The following is a 24,150-nucleotide window of genomic DNA, read 5'->3' as shown; positions in this document are numbered from 1 at the left end:
ACCAGCTGGTCTCAGACCTGTTCTAAGCAAGCTGTGTGCCCTGTATGGGCTGTGGAGCCTCAGCAACCACATGGCCACCCTCTACCAGGGTGTGTACTGCTTTCATTCACTATTTCTCTCCCTCGTTGTCAGTGGTGCAGTCTGCGTGATACGCAGGTGTGTGCAGTATACCCACTAAGAAAGATCCAGGGTTTCCATATACCCACTTAAAAATGCCCAATTACATACGGCAACATACTTTCTATTATATTTTTGATATATTTTAAATTGTCATCTGTGCTTTTCTTCTTTGCATAGGATAAATAAAAGGTATTTCCACCATGAATTGGTCCATGAAAGTGTATCCAAATACGGGATATCAAGTCTTTGACACTCAAAAGGTCCCTGGGGGAGAACACCCAGAACCTCATTATGATATGCCCCCCCCTCCCAGAGGCAGATTATAAAATGATCAGAACTGCTTACATTGAATTTGGGTGTTTATCTAGTTTTATAAAATTTGAAAAAAAAATGGATAAAAGATTGATGAAAAACGTGACAAATGTCAGGAAATGAAACAAAAAGGTTAAAAAATATGAAAAAGCTTCAAATACGTCGGGAAGAGTGACACAGGTATCGAACAAGATGACAAGATGATGAAGATCAAATTTTGACACACAAAAACAATAGGTTGCATGGTCGATGGAAAACAAAATGGTTGACGTCATTTTAAAAGCCCACCTTCATGCATTAGCCTTTGTGTAAAGGGCTTGCTTCAAATGTAATCCTTATTTTGTAATTCATGTCTGTTCTTATTTATTTCTTCATATATATATATATATATATATATATATATATTGCGTGTGTGTGTAAAGCACTTTGTAACTGAATGTAGTGCTATGTAAATGAAGTCTTACTTACTGTACTCTACAATCTAGATAACACATTCCGTTGTATTGATATTTGTAACACAGTTTTGTTCCTGCACAGGTAATTACTTCAGTCGAAGGGAGCCCACAGAGTTTGTCCAGATGGCCATTCTCACTCTCTGCTCCCAGGTACAGAAACATTCCATGTACTCCATACGTGAGGGTTTAAAGTGGCCATATTATGCTTTTCCGTGTTTTTGCTCTTGTCTCCAGTGTTATAATGTTGGATTTTCATGTTTAACATGACCTTCAAATAATGATGTAAACGTATTTTAGACAAATCCCTGCGAGCTAAAACGTTCAGAACACTCCAGTTTCAACACCTTTTTCTGCTCAAATCTTATGCCACTCTAAGCCGGCTTGTTATGATTGGTCATCTGCTCCAAGTGGGCAGGACTGGAGTCTTTTTTTTTCAACCTGAAGTAGCAACCTGAACAGAGAACAAGATGTGAGGTAACGCTATACGCCGCAAAACAAATGTCGGTACCCGATCAATGCTGCTTGCACGATCCATCCTGCGCGTGTGCATGTGTTGTGCACAACACTGCACAATCTGTTCCACTCTTGTAGTTGTAGCGTTCTGCTCCACTGGGAAGCTAACGTTAGTTAACAGCTAATTCGGCTAATTAGAAACATGTTCATTATCATTTTAAGAACAGCGTATTCAATTTATTTGCCCCCCCCCCCCCGAATTTAAGCTCAACCTGACCTACTCTGTCTATGTGTCTCCTCCAGCTGAAAGATGATGCCGTGGCATTGGTGGATGTTTTGGCCCCTACTGATTTCATTCTCAACTCACCTATTGGCAACGCTGATGGACAGGTACAAACATACAGTACATGTACACAAAGCCTATTTATTACCACCACACAGGTGGAAATTGTGGGGGGGAGGGGGGGTTGGGGAGGTCACAACCCATCCCTTCTGAGGGTTGCCCCCCCCTAAAATGATTAAACCACACTGTGTATTGTATGTAATATACACTTTATAATATTGTGTAAGTAGTAAAATAATGAAAATGCAAAAACGGGCCCAAAAAATGTATTTGAAGTTAAAACATTTGGAGTCCCCCACCTCCCTTGCCTCACAGTGGTTTGGTCCACTACTTGGTTTCCTCCCTTACGTTAATGTACTCAGAGATCCGGTGGGACTCGTGGGAGGGAACGAGTTGCGTCAGTAAGTAGGATAACAAGGTTGTTTTATTCATTTTAAAAATGTAATAAAGTGATTATTTTCTCTAATACAGATATTACAGAGTCATTAATAAATTCATTGTGTCAAAAAAATGTAAAATTATGTATTTTTTCACAAGTGCAATATGTTTAAGTTACCTGTTTGGTAGGTGGTTGGATAGTAAACTAGCCATGTTGCTAATTGAACCAACCTTGCTTTCGTTATTATGGAACCAATGTAAATCCTAAAGTGGGGGGGGTCTTTCCTAGAAGTTGCGCGGGTTCCTTCATAATGCGTGCTTTCACGCTACACACTGGTTATAGGAAATAAGCCAAACAAAGTGTAATAAATCACTTCATCTGATGTTTGAAGTAAATAAACTAGGCAGTCCCAATCTACTTACTGGAGTACACATGTCCTATACAAGTACAATTTTGAATGTATTATATGTGTCCCCTTCAATACTTGCTCTTAAAGGAATATGCCACAGTTTGTTGAAATATGGCTTATCACAGTTTTCAGGCTAGTTAGCTTAGCGTAGTGAATGGAATGCTATGTTGCCAGTTAGCATGTTGTGACTAAAAGTGAGCCAACAAAAAAACAACAACAACCTAATTTCTTCTTTTGACCTGCGTATTCACAACAAGTACAAATAGCAGTGCAGATTAAGACTAGACAATTTCCAAGGCAGATATTAATTTGGGACTATATTGGGTGGAAGCACAGCCAAAGCACTGCTACATGGGCGAAGAGATCACGCAGCACCTTTAACCCCCCCCCCCCCCCCCCCCCCCCCCCCCCCCAACTTCAATCAACATACCCGGCATGAATAGCTGACTATTTTCCAACAGTAGACAGTGAATAGCAATGAATGTGGCGGATTTTGTGAGAGACAAAGAGGATGAGTTCTAAGACAGACAAGATCCAGAAGCACACCTCTTACAAACCAGAGTTTTCAGAAGTGGAGCTGCGTGCTTAGGAAATAGAACCGGAGAAGGAGGAGGTTGCAATCACTTAACAGCCTGAGAACATGAGGCATCCTGCAGTCCTTGACATTTTTTTGGTGTGATAAAGTCAACCGGGAAAAACTCCAAATGGACCCAATAAACTGCTGACCACAGAGTAAGTGATTACTGTAAACATGAGGCATGGTTATTTACGGGATAGATCGACCCCTATTAGACCTGTACTCACAAAGAGTGGCTGCGTGATATCTTGGCGCCATGTAGCAGTGTTTTGGCGGTTTGGCTGGTTCCTGTAACATATTTTATGTTTATTGTGCCCCCCCAACTGTTAGACTAAATACACGTCCATGCCTTAGTATTTTTAGTTGTGTGCATAAATAATGCAGGAATTTATAAAAAATAAAAAAACATTTAGAATGCTGCTGACATGTTTAGAGGGTGCCTCTTCTTTTTTATTAGATTAGATCATATGAGAGGCTAAAATTTGATTGTTTGAGGAAACTCAAAGAACACTTGTCTTGTGTTATGTTTTAATTTAATATACCCCAGGTTTATTGTAACAATAAACAGTGAGCCTCAATTTTATTGTCACAATCATTGCAAACCAGCAAAATACTCCAAGGAAACAATTTTGCTCTTTATATTCTCTAGGGATAACCAATAAACTCAGTACCAGTGGATTGTTTTTTTTACCATACAGTTGTTTTTTCTCTCTCAGTTACTCCTCATTCCCATTTTTGTCCCACTGTGAGACATTTAGTCAGTCGGGTTAAGTCTCATTACTGGAAGAAGACTGCAGAGCTTTGGCAGCTGTCTCCTCTTCCAGGAAAACACAATGTTTGTTTTGTCTGAGAGCTGAGGACGTCACGCATACCCACAGTGTATTCTGTTATTCTGTGTCCGCCTCAGGGTTTGTCAAGTTCATTTCTGCAGCAAAATTGGTCTTACGTGTTTCCATATTTAGGTTTGAGAAAGTTTGGTTTATTAATGCTTAATGAGTTCCATTCTGTCTGTACTGTATTATTTCCCCCATTATCCTCCTTACCTGAAAAAAAACACACATTTTTAACCATGTGGGGGTCTTAACTAGACACAGACTAGACAATAGTGTATTGCAATTGTAGCGGGGCACTGCAGGGCATTACAGGATGTAGATGGGTACAGCAGAGCGTAGCAGGGCGTAGCAGGGCATAGCAGGGCACAGCAGAGCATAGTAGGGCGTAGCAGGGCGTAGCAGGGCGTAGCAGGGCATATCAGGGCGCAGCAGGGCACAGCAGGGCGTAGCAGGGCATAGCAGGGCATAGCAGGGCGCAGCAGGGCACAGCAGAGCATAGCAAGGTGCAACAGGACATGGCATGGCGTGGAGCAGGATCACCGTGACAGCTGCAACCATGATTTAGGTGCCATCCCTATCCAAGGAAACTTGCTGGGTAAAAAAAGACATAAGGACTCCGGGGGAATAAGCTCCCCAGAGCTAAATTAGTAACAAGCATTTCTGGGACATAGATGCACACAGATGGAATGAGAGAGCAGAGAGAAGCTCAGTGTGTCAAAGGAAGTCCCCCGGCAGTGTAAAACTATAACAGCATAATTAAGAGAGGCAAATTAAGGAGAGGAGCCTGGTCGGGCTAGAACTCTCCCCTGCTGGATTATGCTGTACTGCATGCCCGTTTATTTGGCGGCCCCAAAGCAACCGCTGAGTGGCACAGCCCGTGGTCCCGCCAAACTAGCAATACGCAAACAATGCAGAACGTGCTGTGCAAGTAGTAGCCTAGATTAGCCTACTATCACAATGTCTTTCTCAACACTAAAACGTAAAATTGAGAATGAAAACCGTCAGTTTAACTCTGGCTGGAGCAGTACTACCGTGGTGCAGTCATTCACAGCCCAAGAGAGAGCTACCGCAGCATCGCTTCGTGTTTCCTGGATACTGGCAAACAAGAAATGGCCTTTCACAGACTCTGAAACCGTAAAAGACTGTATGCTGGCCGTTGTGGACGAGGGGATACATGACAATAAAATTAAAACAAGCGTGGCATCTTACATACATACCCTATAAAAAACATACCCCTTCAGATACTTCCAATAGTCGTAGAGTTGAAATTCTTGCTGCAGATGTATATGAGTATGTGTACATAACGCTTTTAGGCAACCTGAAGAAAGCTGATACTATGTCTAGAGCAGTAGATGATTCCACAGACAAAGCTGATACAGCCCATATATTTCCGCTATTTTGACAGCAAATGCTTCCGAGAGGAGCTACTTGGCCTACTGCCTTTAAAAGGACACACAACTGGCAATATAGTCTTTTGGAAATTTTTTTTTAAAGACAATGGTCTGAATATGAAGCGTGTGTGCATGCTTGTGACAGATGGGGCTCCATCCATGACAGGGAAAGTGAATAGTTTGGCAGCACGTTAGTCCGCTGTTGCACCTCGGTTGATCTCCTTACACTATATTATGCATCAGGCGGTGTTACGCGAAAAACTAAGCGGAGCGCTCAAAACGACAATGGACAGCATGATGGCTAAAATTAATTTGTATTCGCTCCACATCAAGAATCCAACCCCGCTCATTCTGCAAGCTGCTGTCAGAAATGTCTGCTGAAATGACCGGCCCAGCTGACATTCTTGGTTTGAAAATCTGGCCCTGCTTTACTGGCCCGCCTCCCTCTACTTTGATTATATATAATTGATTTTACGGTAGATTAATCTGACGATTATGAAGAGAAGCAGAGAAAAGAAGGGGTGTTGCATCTGCAGGCATCCCCCCCTCCCTAGTTCTGGCTGAACTCTACAACTACTCACTCCTTAAATATAAGCTTTATCAAAAAGGAGTGATTTAAATTTACTCTTAAATTAGGTGACAGTGTCTGCCTCCCAGACCCGGACTGGGACCTGGTTCCATAGGAGAGGAGCCTGATAGCTGAAGGCTCTGGCTCCCATTCTACTTTTGAGTTTGGTCCGAGCATACTGATGTTTCAAATTGGCTATCGTGATGTAGTACTCTACAGTATCTTTCAGAACAAAGTGTTTTAAAAGACCATAAACCAACTGATACATGATTGATATTGAGCCTTTAAGGCCCCTTTGAGGCCTTAGGGCGGTTGCCTGCCTGATAATTCAGATTCCTTGGATATGAGTCAACATCATGATTAATGATTATTCTTCATTAGATCCGCTCTACTAAAGCTGTGCAACTAGTTGCTTACTAACGGCATACACGGAAATTACACATGGTTCAATCCAGCTTCTAACCGTGCTCATTTGTCATGTCCCTCTAATCCTCTTTCCTGTAAATTTAACAATATGATGATGCAGAAATACCATTGAAACAATCTAAAAAGTTAAACAGTGTAAAGTCAGAGTTACTCTGCCAAGTTTCTCAGCAGGCTGTCCTGCTCTGAATCACTCCAGAATCTTGATTAACCCCGACATAAACAAACTTCCCTTTTTGCTGTGGTCACATGCAAATGCATGTTGAGGTTCTGACCCACAATTCATCATATCTGTTTGGTTTGTTTGTCTGAAATCAGGGGGAGTTTATGAAGGCCTGTGGTATGTTTGTAGTATCCTCAAGATGACAGCTTTGTCTCTTTTTGTGGTCGCTGTGGATCCAAAAGGCACTTTAATTGAAGGTTTCTGATGTCTGCTTAGACAGGAAGTGATGATGACAGCTTAGATCATACAGGGTGGGAACTCTGTCAAATCACAACATAGCATGAAGAAGATGTCCTCCCTAAGGTTGGGTATCGTTTGTTTTTCCCCCCAATGCGGTGCTAAAACCATACCTTTTAAAAATGTGCAGGTGCCTTTATCAATAATTTAAATTAATTTTAACCCAGTAATTTGGTCCGGTACAGTCGTGAAGGAACCGGTTCCATGTTAGCTCCAGATTTTGATACCCAACCCTAGAATCGGGTGTCTTTTAGATATTATATTGAGAATGAAATAGGTTACAAGAAAAGAAAAGTAAGATTAGAAAATATATCAGGTTCTTTTTTTTTCAGTGAGCACATAATCATCTTGTTTCTCCCTGACGTAGCTTTACAAGAACCTGTGGTCGACAGTGATGCAGGGCAGCCAGGTGCTGGAACGGCCTTCCTGGTGGAAAGAGTTCTGCTCAGACAAGCCGGTGGTCGGATCCCTCCGTCCAAAACTCTAGAACCCACTCAACAACCTCCCTCTGCAATCCTGGACATGGGTCTAGAGTGTCCACATTCTAACTCTGTAATTCTAAATGCAATTAAAAATTGAATGTCCCTACACATAATGTCTTGCCAACAAAAGTGTCAAAAATATTGTATACGGAACTGTTTGTTATGAAATGCTGGAATCCCGTGTACTCTTGAACTAAAGAACTCTTGATTCCTGGTCTGACGCTAGACAGATCAAAAAGACTTCGACACAGTTACACTGACAGAAACACATACTACAAATTCACAAAACACCCACAGAGAAGGGCAGATGTGACAAAAAAAAAAAAAAAAAAGATCTTTCAACTCACATTAGCTAATTTCTATTGAATGACCTACAAAGCAGACATCCAGCAGGGGAACATGCACAGCTAACAGTTTGCAGGTGACAAGCTAACAAGTAGAAGCTCTATAGATCCTAGGCCTAAAAAAAATGTGCTTCTACTATTTTGTCCAAATATGTAAATGTAAATGTGCTGTATTTATATAGCGCTTTTCCAGTCTTAACAACTGCTCAAAGCGCTTTTACATCTACAGGAGACATTCACCATTCACACACATTCATACACTGTGGCCGGGGCTGCCGTACAAGGTGCCACCTGCTCATCAGATAAACATTGACGCACATTCACACTCCGATGCGCAGCACCGGGGGCAACTCAGGGTTCAGTGTCTTGCCCAAGGACACTTCGACAATGACTGCAGCGGCGGGGATCGAACCACCAACCTTCCGATTGGAAGCCAACCGCTCTACCACTGAGCCACAGCCGCCCCAAATATAGTCACTACTGGCCCTGAAGTGATCATATTTGGACAAAGCGCTGGAGCTTGTTAGGATGACACTAAGTCAGTGTTGTGTATGGTTTCAATGGCACTATGCTAAAGAGGGAAAACCTCAGATTTTCAACCCTTATGACCCCAGAACCTGAAAATGACCATGATATGCCGCTTTCAAACTGGAGGGATTTTTGCAGTTTTGGAACATAACGTTCACAGAACTCTTTCTTGTGTTCCAACTGGACCAATTTGGGGATTATTAAGTTCCTCTGACCGCAGTTCCTGTAACTCTGTCAGCTCCTACTTCAGGGCAGGTTTTACCCGTTTCCCCTATGACCTAGGTCTACGTTAATTAAATTTGACTTATAAGTCACGGCCCCATAGCGCACCATCTGTTGAAGCAATGCAGTCTGTTTCAGCAAAACAGTGACTCGAATTGGCTACAGGAATTATTACAAGCACAATAGAACTTTGAAGGGTTAAATGATCTTTATTTTATGTGGGTCAATATGACTTTTAAGCTTGTTTAAGGATTAAATATATATATTTAATATATATTAATTTAATATATGGAAAATATGGCATGGAAAATATTTGTGGTTGTAGAAAAACATTTAAGAAACTCAACGCTCCCACACTGTAACACTGAAGTCACACATACTTTGGTTTGTAAACACAAAGCATTAAATATGTGTGGTTTCATGAACGAGCTCAAATTAACAACAATAAAAGGGAAAACACATGTGACAGATTAAATTCAAATGAATTTATGTAACCCAAATTAATGACTATAAAACTACTTTTTCAATAGTATCAGTAGTGAAAACAAAACAGAATCCAAACCCAACCAAAAACAAACCAGAGAGAGCTCAACTGCTCAGCTCCAGCTATCCTAAATAGGAATCAGACGGCAATCAACAGAGTGGATTCAGGTGTGGCTGATCCTCCCGCCACACCTTGCCTCTCGTACTGCCTCCTAATCACCTGCAGGGAAAAAAGAGGAAGGAAGTCATCCATCTTTAGCTACAGGCCATGGTGGTCATATCCAACAGTGTTACATTTACAGTTCTACACAAATTCCTGCCTTGATAAGTGTATTTAAAAGCATTTCACTGTCAAGATTCCCTGTATTCCACTGTAGATTGTGTAAATTTCCATATTACCCTGTAAAGAAAGATCACAGTTGCTGTAGTACAGTTGATATGGACAGCATACAAATTGAATATTTGTACTAATACATAACAATCCATGCAATGTTTGCAGTAATGTTTTCTTTCATCCAGAGCCCAGCGGCATTCATAAGCTACGTTACATGCATTTGACATACTGTTGCTAACTTCAGAGTGGAAGACAGTTTTACCTAAATACCAACACATAAACAACATTCCTCAACGTTACGTGTGTCAAACTACGGCCCCTCGCAAACGTTGACCCTGCCCGAACATGAATTTAAGTTCACGAGAACTTTTGGCCGGCCTAGACTTAGTTGCTTTTTCCGACATTCATGGTGCTTTATTTTGACATTATTGCCACTATTTCCGGCATTTTGTGATCCTTTTCATTCATGGTTTGAGGCTCTTAAAAATGTTTTTAGCACTATTTTTGATGTTTTTTTGTTGCTCTTGAAGTTTTTGATGCTTTTTCAGTCATTTTCTAACAATACTTCCAACATTTCTGGTGCTTTTTTCAATGTTTTTTTCACATTTTACGACATTCTTGATATTATTTGACTTTTTTCGATGAAACCAAAGCATGTCAATAAATTGTACAACTGGCCCTGGATGCTATTCTCTTTTCCAGTGTGGCCCTTAAGTAAAGTTGAGTTTGACTCTATGTGAACCCCATATGTGCACTTTGATTGGATGATCAGGACTGGAAGACCTGCATACTAGTTAGTTTACAAAGCGTAGTCAGCAAAGAACTCGCAAAATTGCAAATCTTTCACAAGAAAATATCAGAAAGAGAATATCATAATGAGGACCACAGATGAGATGATTACAGTTTCTGTCAGACTATATTGAAGAGAAAATCATGCTAAGGCAAGCAGAAGAAGGGGCAAGAAGAGAAGATACTCAGCATGTGGATCAGGTCGACCACTAATCACAGGGTTGGGGGGTACAATCCCAAGAGGCATATTGCTAAGCGCTTTGATTAAAAGCCATACCAATGCAGCCATTTGGCATTGGGTTATAGCTAGAAGTTGATTTTACATAACTATAAAAGGGAAGTTGGAGACTGGTTGACTGCCACCCGCTTATAATCTTGCGACCAGAGGCCTGTACTACGGAGCAAGATTTGGCATTAATGAGGTAACTTCAGGTTCAACCCAGGGTTTGTTGTATAACGGTTGATTATTTGTTACCTTGGGATACATTGCCGTGGTAATTTATGCTGAACACCGAACCGAGTCGGGAGCAGGTTATGTTGGAGATTAGAGATCAACGGTGTAAAGGCACCGCCTACTGACCAGTCAATACTCGATAGATAACGGCTTCACCCTTCTTAGAAGATCCGGTGGAGCTCGTGTGTAGGCATGAAGTTAAAACATTTAGAGACCAACAACCCATTAACATTCCCTGATGTGTATCTTTATGAAAGAAATAGATTTTCAGCGGATGGAACTACGTATGGGCAATTTGTGCCGTGTGTATCCAATGCCAATGGTTGCAACTGAAATAATAAGCTAATGCAACGATAATTTATGGAAAGCAAAAGTGTAATTATGGTCAGATCTTGTGCCTGACTGATGGGGACGCGATACTGATAAGAGTTTACAGCGTTGGCTTTTTTCGCTACCTTTCCTTCCTGTTTTAGGAAGCAAGTACTATTTTCATTTCGCCTGTAAAACCATGTCTGTGTTCTTCAGATTATGTAGAATTATAGTTCTAGAAGTATGCTCTTCTTATGTTAACTATGCGGCTCTAGTAGATGTTTGCTATTGACCACGCTGCGCAAACACCGCCTCTTTTATGTGGTCGCGCATGTCGCTGGATTGGAAAACCCTGGGTTGATAGAACTAGTCGTTAACCACTGTCCTGTCACAGGTTATGAAGGACCGCGGTTGTTAGGTTAAGTGAAATAAATCCAGGGCATGTTGATCTTGATTTGTAGAACTGGCCTCTGGAGAGCTGAATCTCCCCGACAACCTGACTTGGCCCACTATGGTCTTGTAGAGGGAGAAGCCTGCTTAAACACATTAAATGTGAATGTAAACTATGTCAATTTCTACTCGTCCACCAGTCAGAAATGTGTTTTTGTGGGACATTGCTAACTCACTACTTGACTCGGTTGTCAAGACCGGATTGAGAGACCCAGGACCTTCACCATTTATAGTATCAGCCGTCTGCCCAAAAACAAAATTACAGGCTGGGTTGTGACGGTTGGCGAAATTAAGATGTTTTCTTGGAATAAGACATAAAGGGAGGACATATGAAGGTAGGAGGGGGAGAAGGATGAAGGACATGGGTGGGGGTGGGGGAAGAAAGCATTCTGCCAAATGTAAAAGGACTCAGAAAAATACATTCAAGATGATTTACAAATTTTGTCAGTGACTTAAAGACACGTCAAAGGATCTCACATTTGAGCCCGGACGCTTAGTTATACAGTATATTGCAAAGATAAAAAAAAATAAAAAAAAACAACTTAAAATGTCCCCACAAGGGCTCCAGGTCTGTGTTTCTGCCACCTCTGCAATGAACTCACAACACCAGAATGATAAAAGATCCCTTTGTATTGTGAAACAATTCATTATTTTTTGCAAGAGTTACAGGCAACAATGTGTATCATGTCAGATTATTTAATGTCTTTTCTGAAAAAAGGCATTATTGGAACCAGCCCAGTTATGACTGTCTCTGTACTGGGACAGTTCATTTTTTGAGAACCGAAAAGCTTTAAAATCAAGGTTTCGGCAGGCTTGGCCCTAAAATGCGGGTTAAGAGGAGGAGGCAGCGTGATGGTCTTGAAGGTTTATTAAACAAAAATGGCTACAACAAAAGGTGTCCGAAAGCAAATGTTTCAAAAACTGGCAAAAGGAACATCCAAAATCATCAACAAACGGCAACAAAACTACAAAGGGCGCTCAACAGGGACTGACTCTGGGACCGGCATAGACAATGCAACAGGTAAAGCAAGCACAGAGACTAAATACACAAGGTAACGAGGGTAGTAACGAGGGACAGGTGACAGGAGGGCTGATGAACAGGTGAGACGCATCAGGGCAATGCAGACAATTACAGAGGCGGGAACTGTCTGTTAACAAGGAATGAATTAACAGAAGAAAACAGAAGAAAAAAAACACAACCGTGACACATAGTACCACTCTCATCAATGCAGCATTATTAAAGAAAAGTATACCGTGGGAGATCTTTGTCAATTTGAGGGACGATGGAGACTGACAGAGACTGGTCAGTTTTGTGGCTCTGATTGCAGCAGAGCTGCAGGTAAAGCTCTACCAAGGATAGTTTTCCACAAACACTGTATGTAAAGTCAATCTACATAATTGGGAAATAAACCCGTTAAACATATTGGAAATATTTTAGTTTCCTCCACTTTGGATGGATTAATGCAGGTGTCCAAACTCTAATTGAGCATGAATCATAAAATGCATTCAACAGATATCTTTCTCACGTGGGTCCACCAACACAATTGATGACACAAGACAAAAACATATTTGAGATGTATCACCAACTAGCAACATAATGAAGTCTATATTATCACTGAGTCAGTGTGCTTTGCTAGGTTTCAAGGCATGCAAGTTACAAAACGGTTAACTGGTTCACCATGTTTGAGTGACTTTCTTTCAATTTGCATTCAACCAAATAAAATGATAAAGAAACAGATGTAACTCACCAGCTACTGAAATTTTCAATTATGAATAATTGGTATATCAGATTTTAGATTATTTTCAGTGCAAACCCAGCTGTTTTAATACAGAAGCCTGAAGCTGGGCTCACATGAAACCAAGCAAAGAGCAACTGGCAGCATGTGAAAGCCTGTTATCATGGTCTCGTAGGCCACCACTCATTCATTTCTCTGGCATGTTACATTTATAGCATGTATCCCCACAGAATGCCTGTTTGAACCAACCACACAACGAGTCAGCACAACTTTGTCTGCTTTCCCCATGTTGAGGTTATCGTCAGTGTTTGAAACTGTGTTTTTAGACCCAAATGAATAATGTGGTCTCTAATTAAAGGACGTTTGCTCATGGAAACAGGGATGTTCTTTACTGCTAGGGAGACAACTGAAATAGATTTTTTTTGGACATGTCCGACTAAATTGTCTACCACAACCTAAGCGCATATTGCCATGTAGCCTACATGCCTGTCTCTCCAGCCAGTTCCTCCAGCTCCTTCTGGGGTATCCTGGGGTGTTGCTGGGGCAAACAGGATATAATCTCTTCAACATGTTCTGGATCTCCTTTTATTTATACTGTATATACCCAGAACTTCTCCAACAGGCATCCTGGCCAGATGCTCAAACTCTCCCTAACTATAAGCTTAATCAAAGAGGAGACTTTTAAGTTTACTCCTAAATGTAGTGACGGTGTCTGCCCCCCAAACCCAGACTGGGAGCTGGTTCCCCAACAGCCTGATAGCTAAATGCTCTGGCTCCCATTCTACCTTAAGAGACTCTCGGAACCACAAGTAAGTACGTAAGGTGAATAGAATTGGTCCAGGCACTGAGCCTTGTGGAACGACATGGCTAACTTTAGTGTACCTGGAGGATTCATTGTTAACATTAACAAATTAAGATTGATCAGATCAAATAAACCAGCTTAGTGCAATTCCTTTAATGCCAACTAAATGTTCCAGTCTCTGTAACAGGATGGTGTGATCAATGGTGTTGAATGCAGCACTAAGATCTAGTAAAACAAGTACAGAGACAAGTCCTTTGTTTGCAGCGGTTAGAAGGTAATTTGTAATTTTCACCAGTGCCGTCTCTGTGCTATGATGCTTTCTGAATCCTGAGTGAAAGTCCTCATATAGACTATTGCTATGTAGAAAGTCACATAAGTGATTAGCAACTACCTTCTCAAGGATCTTGTAGAAGGTTAAGAACAAGGCTTTCAAAAGAGTTATAACTTAGTTTGAGTTTAGGATTAATTAAGAGGCTTGACTCAAAGATGACTGCAAATCCCTCCACTCGAGGAATTTGAGTATAAATATGACTAGGAGGAGTGGATTTATTTAGAATAAAAAATTCTTTGTGGCACAGCCATGTTTGGTTATACAGAATAGATCAATTTGATTATCTGATATCAAATCGTTTACTAGTACTTCTTTAGCAGTGGTGTTTTTTTATTCCAATTAGGTTCTTAAGTGTATCTTCTCTTTTGTTTTCTTTTGATTTAACCAATCTAATTTGGGTTATAGAACTATTAATGGACATTTACTGATTTCTTTTGGGTTGTCATGGGAACTTCAGATTCAATTCCTTCATCACCACAACAGTCTGGTATAGAAACTGCAACACTGCAGTTGAACCCCATTGCTAGGGGCAAAAAGGTGTACCTTATTTAAATGTGGCAATCCATCTTCTTCCTGGCCTCAGATTTTGAGGTTCTGACTCTCACAGCAACCACATCATCACATATGCCTGCCAACTGTCCAGTGCACACTGGAGGTTACTGTTTATGTTGGCGTCCCCAAACTGGCCACTCGCCACTCCTTAGGTGCGTCTGGTGAAGAGTTGGTGACAAGAAACAGCCTTGGTGAACTTCAACACCCACAAAGAGCATGCTTTTTGCTTTGGTTAAATAAGGACTGGATAGCAGCAGCACAGGCTACCCGTATTGGTGCAGTGGCCTGTGGGAGCACACACCTCCAAATCTACAAAGCATGTGTATGAAATCAAGGAGAGGGTCAACTAGTCCTGCTACAGACTTCCCACCGTGGTCAGAAAACACAGGAGACCCTTTGTTTCTTTCACTATGATTTTAGAGTTGCTTCTGGCTTCTGGCCCCCCATTGACACACACCAGATAAACACAAACACCAGTGCACAAGATAAACATTAGGCCACTTACGTTGGCTACGGTGAAAGCTCTGCATTGAGCCTCCACGCAACCATAATTCATGATTAAATGTTTTAGGCTTTACGTGAAAGTATAATAACCTTTTTTTTCTTTTACAATCAACAAAGGGGCTTTGTCTTATAATAGGTGATACAGGGAAAGTGCTAAAGACACAAAACTGAAAATGACTGAATGTAGTTGATAAAAGCAGAAAGCATTTTTCTAACACATGGTGAAAAGACAGTGTTGGTGGTGGCTGTGGCTCTGCCTTCACTGCTTCAACATTCAAGCTGTTCTTGCATTCTGGCTTTGGGCCGGTTCCCTACAACACAACGTTATCGAGAATATAGGTCAGTGTTACTCATCTCTAATAAATCATATTGTGAATTTTTTCCCAGCTGTAGAATACACTTCAGGAAATGAAAAAAACATTCTGCAGACACATAAATCGGTGGGTTTGTTCAACTTGTTCTAAAATTACAAACATATACAGGTAGGTATTATTGTTGTTGATGGAGGCTGATTTTAGTATGTTTAGGCCTGATACAGTCAGGCCTAAACTATTAGGGATAACAAAAAAATAGGTTCAAAAGGAAAAAAGACTAAGACTTCAATTTAATACCAACTTTTAAGACAACACTTAAGATTGTGGTTTGAAACACAAGCCCTATAACACAGTAGTTACTAACAACAGGGTTGCAGACCAGTACCAGGCAACAATAAAAGCCTAGAGAACAAGAATATAACTTTGTGCTGCATTTTTTTCTCATCATACCCCCAACAGGTCGCTGTATTGTAGGTCATCAGTAAGAGCGGTAACCAGCCCCACTTTGTGTCAACGTGTATCAGTGTTGTTTTTTTAACTTTTGTAAATAACTACGATGTTGGCAACGACTCCATGCGAGACTACCCACTGTGTCAAAAATAAACTCATGACCTGTCAAGAGCTGTGAAGGAAAGAGTGATTATGTCTGAAAACACTCACCATCTGTCTGCAGTGACTTTATCACTGAACCCCAAAAAGAGTTTCCTTTGTGTTTTTTTTTTATATTCCAGCATTGGAGACTTGTTTCCACTCAGGAATGTTTATGACTGGCCATGAAGAGAGCTCAGCCAGTCAGGTATTGTACCGCTGCTGCCGAAACGGTCCTAAACGTTTCCTGCAAAAAACGGCCCATGAGTCATTGCTTCTGACCTAGATTTAAAAGGTAAGGAGATGTGGACAAAATGGTGAAGAATCTGGATTTCCAAACCATCAAGGAAACACAGATGTAATAAAACAAAGATAGTTTGGCAAAACTTTATTTGGTGGAAAAAGCTACTGCCAAAGGCTGAGATTGCCTTGTTGGCAACTTACATGTAAACATTTGGATTTGACGATGTGATAAAAGTCTAGTCATACACACAAAAAACACAAACAGTTATGATACAGAGCAGCAGCAGTGGTGAGACTATATAAAAAAATCCACTCACATTTTGTGCTCTTCATTCCAACAGAGTACATCAAGCATCATGAACTTAATGAACACACATGTGGTTCACATTTGGTGATGGAAGACAAATTACAGCAATAAAGAGTCATGCCAACCATAAACCATAGATAACACGACAATGTTAAAAATCTGCGTGGGCACCATCTTAAACTTACAATGGAAGCTCATGGTGATTTGCAACTACCCTAAAATGAATACAAATATGCATATTTTACAATCAGCCCATTGAGAATTCAACCTGCTGAATGTTTACCTCATTGTGTTCTCCAGCCTTGGTAAAGACTTTTGCATGTGGCGTTGGGAAACTCCCTATTCACTACTCTTGGTTAATTAGCTGGGTCCCTTAAAAAGGGACATGCATTTGTTAGCTAACAATATTATGTAACAGTTTAATTTCATCTCCATGTCCTGTACAGAGATAAGTCTGGGATTTGTCTTAGCTTGAGCATGACGAGTAATTGTTGGATTTGGTAGCGAGCAATCTTGCTACAAGTCTTATTAAGCCAAATGAATGGGAAGCCGCACTAATGTATATTTTTGCTGTGCCAATTTGGAGTGTGGTCGTACCCTTGAATTGAAACTTGATGCAGCTCTGGTTGCTTTATGTTGTGCCTGTCAAACATGTTTTCGTCTGATAACTTCTGTAAGGGGTTTTAGGATTAATACCTAGAACAAGTAACTCAATTAGAACCAGAGGTGATCCAACTCTTGGGTTCAGATTGGATGGACTCACTGGGATACTCCTCTCATCCATCTGTACTCAAGCTGTACTAAAGCACTTAGAATGGTGCAATAGGAACATTTTTTTCCAGCAAAAGATTTAATATGAGTCATCACCATTTTGAATAAAGGGTTTTCAGCAGTTTTGGAATGAAGCTGCCTGGACTTTATTCATTTTCTTTTAATAAAACCATTTTTGTATCTAAAACAAATCAGTTTTAATTGCAGAGTTTACAAACTATTTAGCAAAATCCTCCTGCAACACTTTGGAATGGCTCGTCTAATCACACAACTGACATACAGTACAAATAATAAAAAATTATAAAAATAGCGCTCAATAGTTGAGGGGGCAAGAAAGACGATCCTTCATATCTGCACTGGATGATGTTTGAAGGCCAATATCGACCAAACTAAAACCCTATTTTTATGAAAAAAGTGGTGCAAAGTGTAGTCCACGTGCAGGTTACGAGGCACAAAGGGTATGTTGACACTATACGCTGGTATACTGTTCAGAATCATCTATAGTTTAGGAGGGAACTCAAAGGAAGCAGAGTTGATGAAGGAAACTGAATTGTTAAGATTGCACTTCATTTGCATTTGATAATGACCTAAAAGATTTTAGGAACTGGACTCTCATTAACCTCTGTGTCATCCAGTGCAATTCTGTTTGTCATTAACAGTGAAGTTGGCATTTGTGCACTATTGTTGGGTCAAACTGGCAATAAGCCATAGCCAGTGACCCTCATCACCCACCCATTCAGCAAAGAAGCCCATACATCCTGTTTCCCAGCTGCTTTCTCCTGGTTCTCCTAGGGGTGCCCAATGTGTATACAGGCCAGGTGGGACATATAATCCCTCCAATGTATTCTTGCTCTGACCCTGGCTCCGCACTACTGGTCATGGCCAGAACACCTCTAAAGGGAGGCATCCTGAAGACAGCCTAATCAGAAGCTTGAACCACTCCAAGTGACTCATTTCAACACAAAGAATCAGCCAATCTACTCTGCGCTCCTTGTGGTTGTGGCAGCTCCTAACGATACCGAGACACCTTGCAAGGAAAACTCAATTTAGATGCTTGTATCCACAGTTGCTCAAGCCATCATCCAAAACTCATGACCAAAGTTAAGGGTTTGAATTTAGATGGACTGGTGAGTTAGAGTCAGAATGAGATGTTTTGCCAACGCAAGTTTCAAGAGCTTTGCTTGTTCCAGCTCAGTTCCCTCTTCACTCCCTATGGAGTGGCCAATTGAGACTCAAGCTACCTCAAGTGGATTTAGATTAGGGAGACCAGAGGGGATGACTTGCAAGTGCTGGCCACACCAGGACATAAGGGTCAAGTGCAGGGCAAGTTCAGGGGTTAAGACACTGGATATGAACCTTTGTTGCATCTCTCTCAGGTGACGGTCAGGTGTATTGAATTGCCAAACGGGTGGATCATGATTCATGTGATGGAGGAGGACTTTGCGTGCTGACCACAAGCCACAGAAACTAGACCTAAGTAGAAGCAATTTGGATGGTACGATGTAACAGTGGACCAGCTCCTTACCCCTATATGCATACTGAGGGGTCATTGGAGTTTGATGGACTTGTAGAACACTTATGACAAGGTCCCCCAGTCAGAAAAATGCTTAAAAACTAATTCACTATCATCAACGTTTTGTTTTAAATTTATTAGCAAGGTATCAGTTATCAATTCACCAACTTTGCTTTTATCTTTTTGTGATGTGCACCATAATGGGCTGCTTAACTTAGCCATTATTGCCTCGTATTAACACCATATTTTTTAAGGGAGTTGTCCAGAAAATGTGTTTACTAGTTGAAAATGTATCATCAGAGTAAAACATAACATATATCAAAGGGGTTTGGGTTTATGTGATTCTCTAGGAGGTTCATGTGTACATTTGTTGACCTGGTCTGAGGAGGTGGGAGGCACAACTGTAATTCCCTAATACCAAGCTCATTTGCACAATGTCGGCCATTGGCTCCTTTTACTTTGGTACAGTTAACAACCAGTTGACAAAATATTAGAAGATGTGTGCCCTTGACAAAGTTTCACTGCAAAGGTGCAGAGATTCCACCATCCAACGGTTTTTCACAAAAATAGGGCCTTAGATGTTGGTCTAACTCTGCAGTGCAATGCTTCCAATGTCTACTGCATGATAACGTCAGGTTCAATGTTAAAGAGCAAGTCATCATTGTCCCTCCTGACCTCCAGTAGTAGGGCTGTCTCCTCCTGCAGTGCCCCCTGTAGGTCAGCTGTGGCCATCAGAGGTTTGCCATTCAGTTTCACAATAATATCACCATCTTTGATACCACCTCTGGGGACAAAGACAAGGACAAGAAGAGACTGTTATAGGTAAAGCATTCATTTTACTTCAGAAATTAGTAAAACACTGTATGCTGCATTTGTTAGAGGAATGAATGAATTAAGGAAACCAACTTTTGTGCAGGTGAGTGAGGAACAACCTCATGGACATAAATCCCACTGGTAACATTAGGGAAGTCTGGGTTCTGCTGTTTTAGCTCTTCAATTAACCTGGAACCAAAAGAAATACAGTTTCTCAAAAAAAATTCCATTATCTTACCAAAGTCCCCACTATTTTTAATTTATTTTATTTCAGGAACCAAAGGTGTATAAATACTCTATATATTTATTTAACCTCTATGTAACAAAATAATCCTCATTGCAAGAGTATTCTGACTAAGATAGGATGCAAAAAGTAAAATATAAACAATAACAGATTATACAAAATTTGCCACAAAATCAGAATTTGAGAAAAATAAAATGTGTAATACATTTATATAAAATACTTCATTTCAGCAAGGTAAAGCAGTGACTTTCAAGTGACTGAAATACATTTAGCTGCTGCTGGCTACCCCCGTTGACAGCTGTAAATTCCATGTTGGTACTCCTGCATGCTTCTCCAAACTGGGGGTGTGCTAACTGCCATTTACAGTACTGTAGCTAATACACTGACTATGGATAAATACCTCATACAACCCAAGTTCAAAATATCCAAACTATCCCTTTAAGCTAAGAAAGGCCTTGTTTAAAAAAAGAATCCTCTTCAGAATTTTTGCAAAACCCTGAATATTGAGAATCATTTAGAACAAATGGAAAAATAAATAAGAAAAAAAAGTTTTGCCTTGGCCAGTTAAATTAGTTGGGTGGTCCAATAGCGTATTTTTAGAATGCGTAAATAACATTACTTTATAACTAAGACAAGCTTTAACTAATGCTTAGATCTTTTTCAAAGAAAGTTGTGGGAGAGCCAATGCAATAAATGACTCAAAAGCAAAAAAAGGTGCATAAAAGGTGCATTTTTATCAGACAAATTAGAAAGAGAGGAGATTGTTTATTCTATTACGTACAGTATAATGTGAAAGAGGGTCTAAAAGGGATCCTTGTGGGACACCTTTGCCACTATACAAGAGCTTATGGATTTGAATGCTGTCCTGTAACCTGCTCTGAGATGTACAAATTTGGTTGCAGTATCTAACATGCTTTAAAAAAGGCCGGCACCATCATTTTATTCTTATCTATTTTCTCTATTTACCATTACCAATCAACATAATCATTATCATCAGTTTAGACTTACACTGGTGTAATGGTCAGCATCCTAATTCCAATGAAACGCTTCTTTATTGACCTCACATCTGAAAGAGACTCAGTTAGTTTCTGTATGTTCAACAAGAAACTCATAGATGTTTAATCCTAGCCCTAACCCTACTAGACTTACCTTTGCTGTGCTTGTCAAATGAATCATTAAGGAAGCGAGTGATCCTGTCAGAGGGAATGGCAAATGAGATTCCTGCTGCAACCTTTAGGGTATTGATGCCGATCACCTCACCATCCTTAAATACAGAGACACAGAAGTATTGTGAGACCATACAACAGAAAAAAAGTTTCTGAGTTTGCTGTCAAGAATAAGAGTTCCTGCTCGTGAAGTTAAACAACAGATCCAAGCAAAGAAAGGTATTTTACCGCAGGCAAGCTTTGAGGTAGGAAACCAAAAGCTTACCAAATTGACAAGAGGTCCTCCTGAATTCCCATACTGTGAAGGAAAACACAAAAAACAGTTGGTTACTGTGGCAAAGCAAACAGCACAAACACCTTAAAATGTGACATTTTTACTACCTACAACACTGCTTAACATACATTTTAATGCAGAGCACATGTTTTCTGCCTTGATATATTCTCACATTGATAATAGCATCCGTCTGGATGTAGTCCATGTCGGAATCCCTGAGGCCCAGCTCCTTGCCGTCTCTCTGGGCGGTGCTTACGATGCCAGTGGTTACAGTGTTCTGAAGGGCGAAGGGGCTGCCGATTGCAACAACAAACTCCCCGGGTCTCAGGTCTGCACTGTGGCCCAGAAACAATATAGGCAGTTTTGTCTAGGAAAAGGCAAGAACAGACAAAGGGTAAGGAATCACTGTAGGACGATATAGGATATTTGGGGAAACCATTTATAAACGGAAAGCACAATCATTCACACTTATATTTACACCTACAAGTGTGAGTGTCCAATTCACCTAAAATGCTTTGAAATGTGAAAGTTTTTAGGAAATGTATTATTATTATTATACCATTACTGCTATTGTTACTGCTATTAATATTATTTTAATAGACATGGGTTGAAAAACGCCAAAATGACCCAAAAGGCTATTTTTCATCTGTAGTCCTCTGGGATCAATGTTAAAAAAAGCTTTTTAAAAACACAAGTAAACAAGAAAGAAGCAAAAAGATTACCAACAAAACAAAAAGCAGAACGGGTTATAAAACAGAACGGAGCACAGAGTACAAAGATTAAACAATACATAGCTGATGAGAACAATAAAAGCAGATGTGAACTAAGAGAAAACAGTAAGTACATTTCATTTATGTTCCAAACTAACAGAATACTTACATAAAAAATAGTTTTAGTGCTGACATGTAAAGTATATGTATCGGCCATCCATTGGGTACTAGTAGTTATACCACTATCATTATTATTGTTATTATTATAATAGTGTTTTGCTATCGCGGTGTGTCTTTCTCTCTCTTTCTCTCAACCCTATCAGTCGAGGCTGATGGCCGGGATTTTTTTTCTTGCAACAGTTGCTCATGGTGAAATGTTCGGTTGCTGTAAATTATAGAGTGGGGTCTAGACCTACTCCATATGAAAGCTGTCCTGAAATAACTTCTATTATGATTTAACGCTATAAATCAAATGGAATTGAACTGGAGCAAATGGGGTAAGCCCTTCTGGTTGCATCTTGACTATTTACAGTTTATTATGAAGAAATAATACTGAAGCATAATATACATAAGTAAGATGGAATCGAGGAAAGACTAGCCTTAAATGTCCATAGAAATCACAGTCAGTCAATAATTTTTTTCCAGTCCAAAAAAACTGTTAAAATTACATGAATCTTTTGTTAATTTTTTTGAAAGATAATGTTTTTCATTGTCTGGTTGCTGTGTGTTGGGTTTCAAGCTATTAGTGTCTGGCTATAACAGAACGATGATGTCACTGTCTAATGCAAATACAGTTCAAAACTAAATTACTTAATGGGCTATGACCTAAGACATTTTCATCTAGATAGCTGAACTAATTCAAGCACAGGCATTATGACACCAAAAACAGACAACGTATATTTCTCCTTTTTAAGTACATGGGATTTGGAGAGCAGGTTAATTCGACCAAAACCTGAAAAAGGCCAGTACTCACCAGTACTGAGTACTGGAACTTCTGAGTTTTTTCCAAATGAGTAAACTTACTTCTAATTGTTATTAACAATCTAATTAATAGTATGATATTTATAACAAAAAATATTGTTCAAGTACAGTCATAAAAGACTATAGAGGTAATAACTTTTATTGTTCAGCTCTGTATGCTGTTGATATTTGTGCTTTTGTTTCCAGAGAAGCACCTCAGTACATTATGAATGGTAAAATGTGAATGCTAATCTTAAGGCATAGAGCAAAAGTACAAAAAAGCTTTCCATCAGTCTGCACTTCTTTCTTCCTGGTCCAACCTCTTTTACAGCTGTGTAACCGCTGCTCCTCGGCTCATTAATCTACCGTACACCCAAAATGACCTCGTTCCAGAAACCTGACATTTACATTTTGCACACTCAAGGAAATAAGACCGAATGCATGTGGCAAATACAACAGTTCCAAGAATCCAGTGTGCAAGTATGGCGAAAAGAGAGTATCAAACCTTCCCACAACCCGACAATCAACAATTCCAACATGTGTGGAACGGGCTGAACACAAAGTAGATCATGGGTGGAAAACCATAAATGACAGCTTGATGATAATGAAAAATGCTGTAAAACAAAAAAAAGTAAAAATCACTTAAAGTACATTTGAAAACTATATAGCCTAAAATATCATTATTCAGCCATATTCTGTAAAATACATACAAAAAAATAAAAATAAAAAAGGGAGGGCATATGATGAAAACATGGGTGGAGGAAGTGAAGGTTCTTATGCAGCTGAGTAGGAACACATTCCCAGCAGACAGATGGGGTGATGGAGGGAGAGAAGGAATGAGCAGAAAGGATTTCTTTAAGGTGGAGCGCTCTGGATTGTGTTTCTCTTTCTCTTACTCCTCCCCTGTTTCTAATGCAGAGATGTCAACTGAGGTTCAACTGATGTTAGCTTTTGAAAGAAGATATTTTTGCACTGAAATGACCCACCCATCTGTGTCTTCATCTCGACAATCCCATTTTTAATGGTCAAGTACTGTTCACACGCACAGCAATAGCTTTAATTTCTAGGGAAAATCCCCAAGTTTCCAAAGAAACCAAATAATCCTCTCTAGACAAATTTAGGGGAAATATTTATGAAATGATGCATCTAGAATATTTCCATTTTGTGGAATGTGGCAGCAAGAAAAAAGTGTGTCTTCAGTCTA

General features: G+C 40.1%; 2 protein-coding genes across 3 annotated transcripts in view; one reads left to right on the top strand and one right to left on the bottom strand.

Annotated features, from left to right (window-relative positions):
- Positions 1-7,355, top strand: part of acox3 (acyl-CoA oxidase 3, pristanoyl) — a 34,762-nt gene extending 27,407 nt beyond the window's left edge. Inside the window, exons 19-23 of the mRNA XM_034856926.1 lie at positions 6-89; positions 970-1,037; positions 1,644-1,730; positions 7,091-7,237; positions 7,278-7,355. Coding sequence (XP_034712817.1) covers positions 6-89; positions 970-1,037; positions 1,644-1,730; positions 7,091-7,210 — 359 coding nt within the window. The 3' untranslated portion in view covers positions 7,211-7,237; positions 7,278-7,355. The remainder of the gene's footprint in view (positions 1-5; positions 90-969; positions 1,038-1,643; positions 1,731-7,090; positions 7,238-7,277) is intronic.
- Positions 1,459-24,150, bottom strand: part of htra3b (HtrA serine peptidase 3b) — a 33,086-nt gene continuing 10,394 nt past the window's right edge. Inside the window, exons 5-11 of one of the 2 annotated variants that reach the window (XR_004654570.1) lie at positions 21,449-21,643; positions 21,268-21,300; positions 20,986-21,100; positions 20,845-20,902; positions 19,686-19,781; positions 19,145-19,563; positions 1,459-1,469 (exon numbers count right to left, since the gene is read on the bottom strand). Coding sequence is in view for 1 of the 2 variants with exons in the window: in XM_034856794.1 (XP_034712685.1) it covers positions 19,395-19,563; positions 19,686-19,781; positions 20,845-20,902; positions 20,986-21,100; positions 21,268-21,300; positions 21,449-21,643 (666 nt within the window). In the remaining variant the exon portion in view is untranslated. Of the gene's footprint in view, positions 1,470-18,776; positions 19,564-19,685; positions 19,782-20,844; positions 20,903-20,985; positions 21,101-21,267; positions 21,301-21,448; positions 21,644-24,150 lie in introns of those variants that run through there. The other variant, XM_034856794.1, reaches the window with a different exon arrangement.

This window comes from Etheostoma cragini, chromosome 19, assembly GCF_013103735.1.
Source record: "Etheostoma cragini isolate CJK2018 chromosome 19, CSU_Ecrag_1.0, whole genome shotgun sequence".
Classification (NCBI taxonomy): Eukaryota; Metazoa; Chordata; class Actinopteri; order Perciformes; family Percidae; genus Etheostoma; species Etheostoma cragini.
The sequence above is the reverse complement of the archived record's forward strand: the minus strand, read 5'-3'. Positions and strand labels throughout refer to the sequence as shown.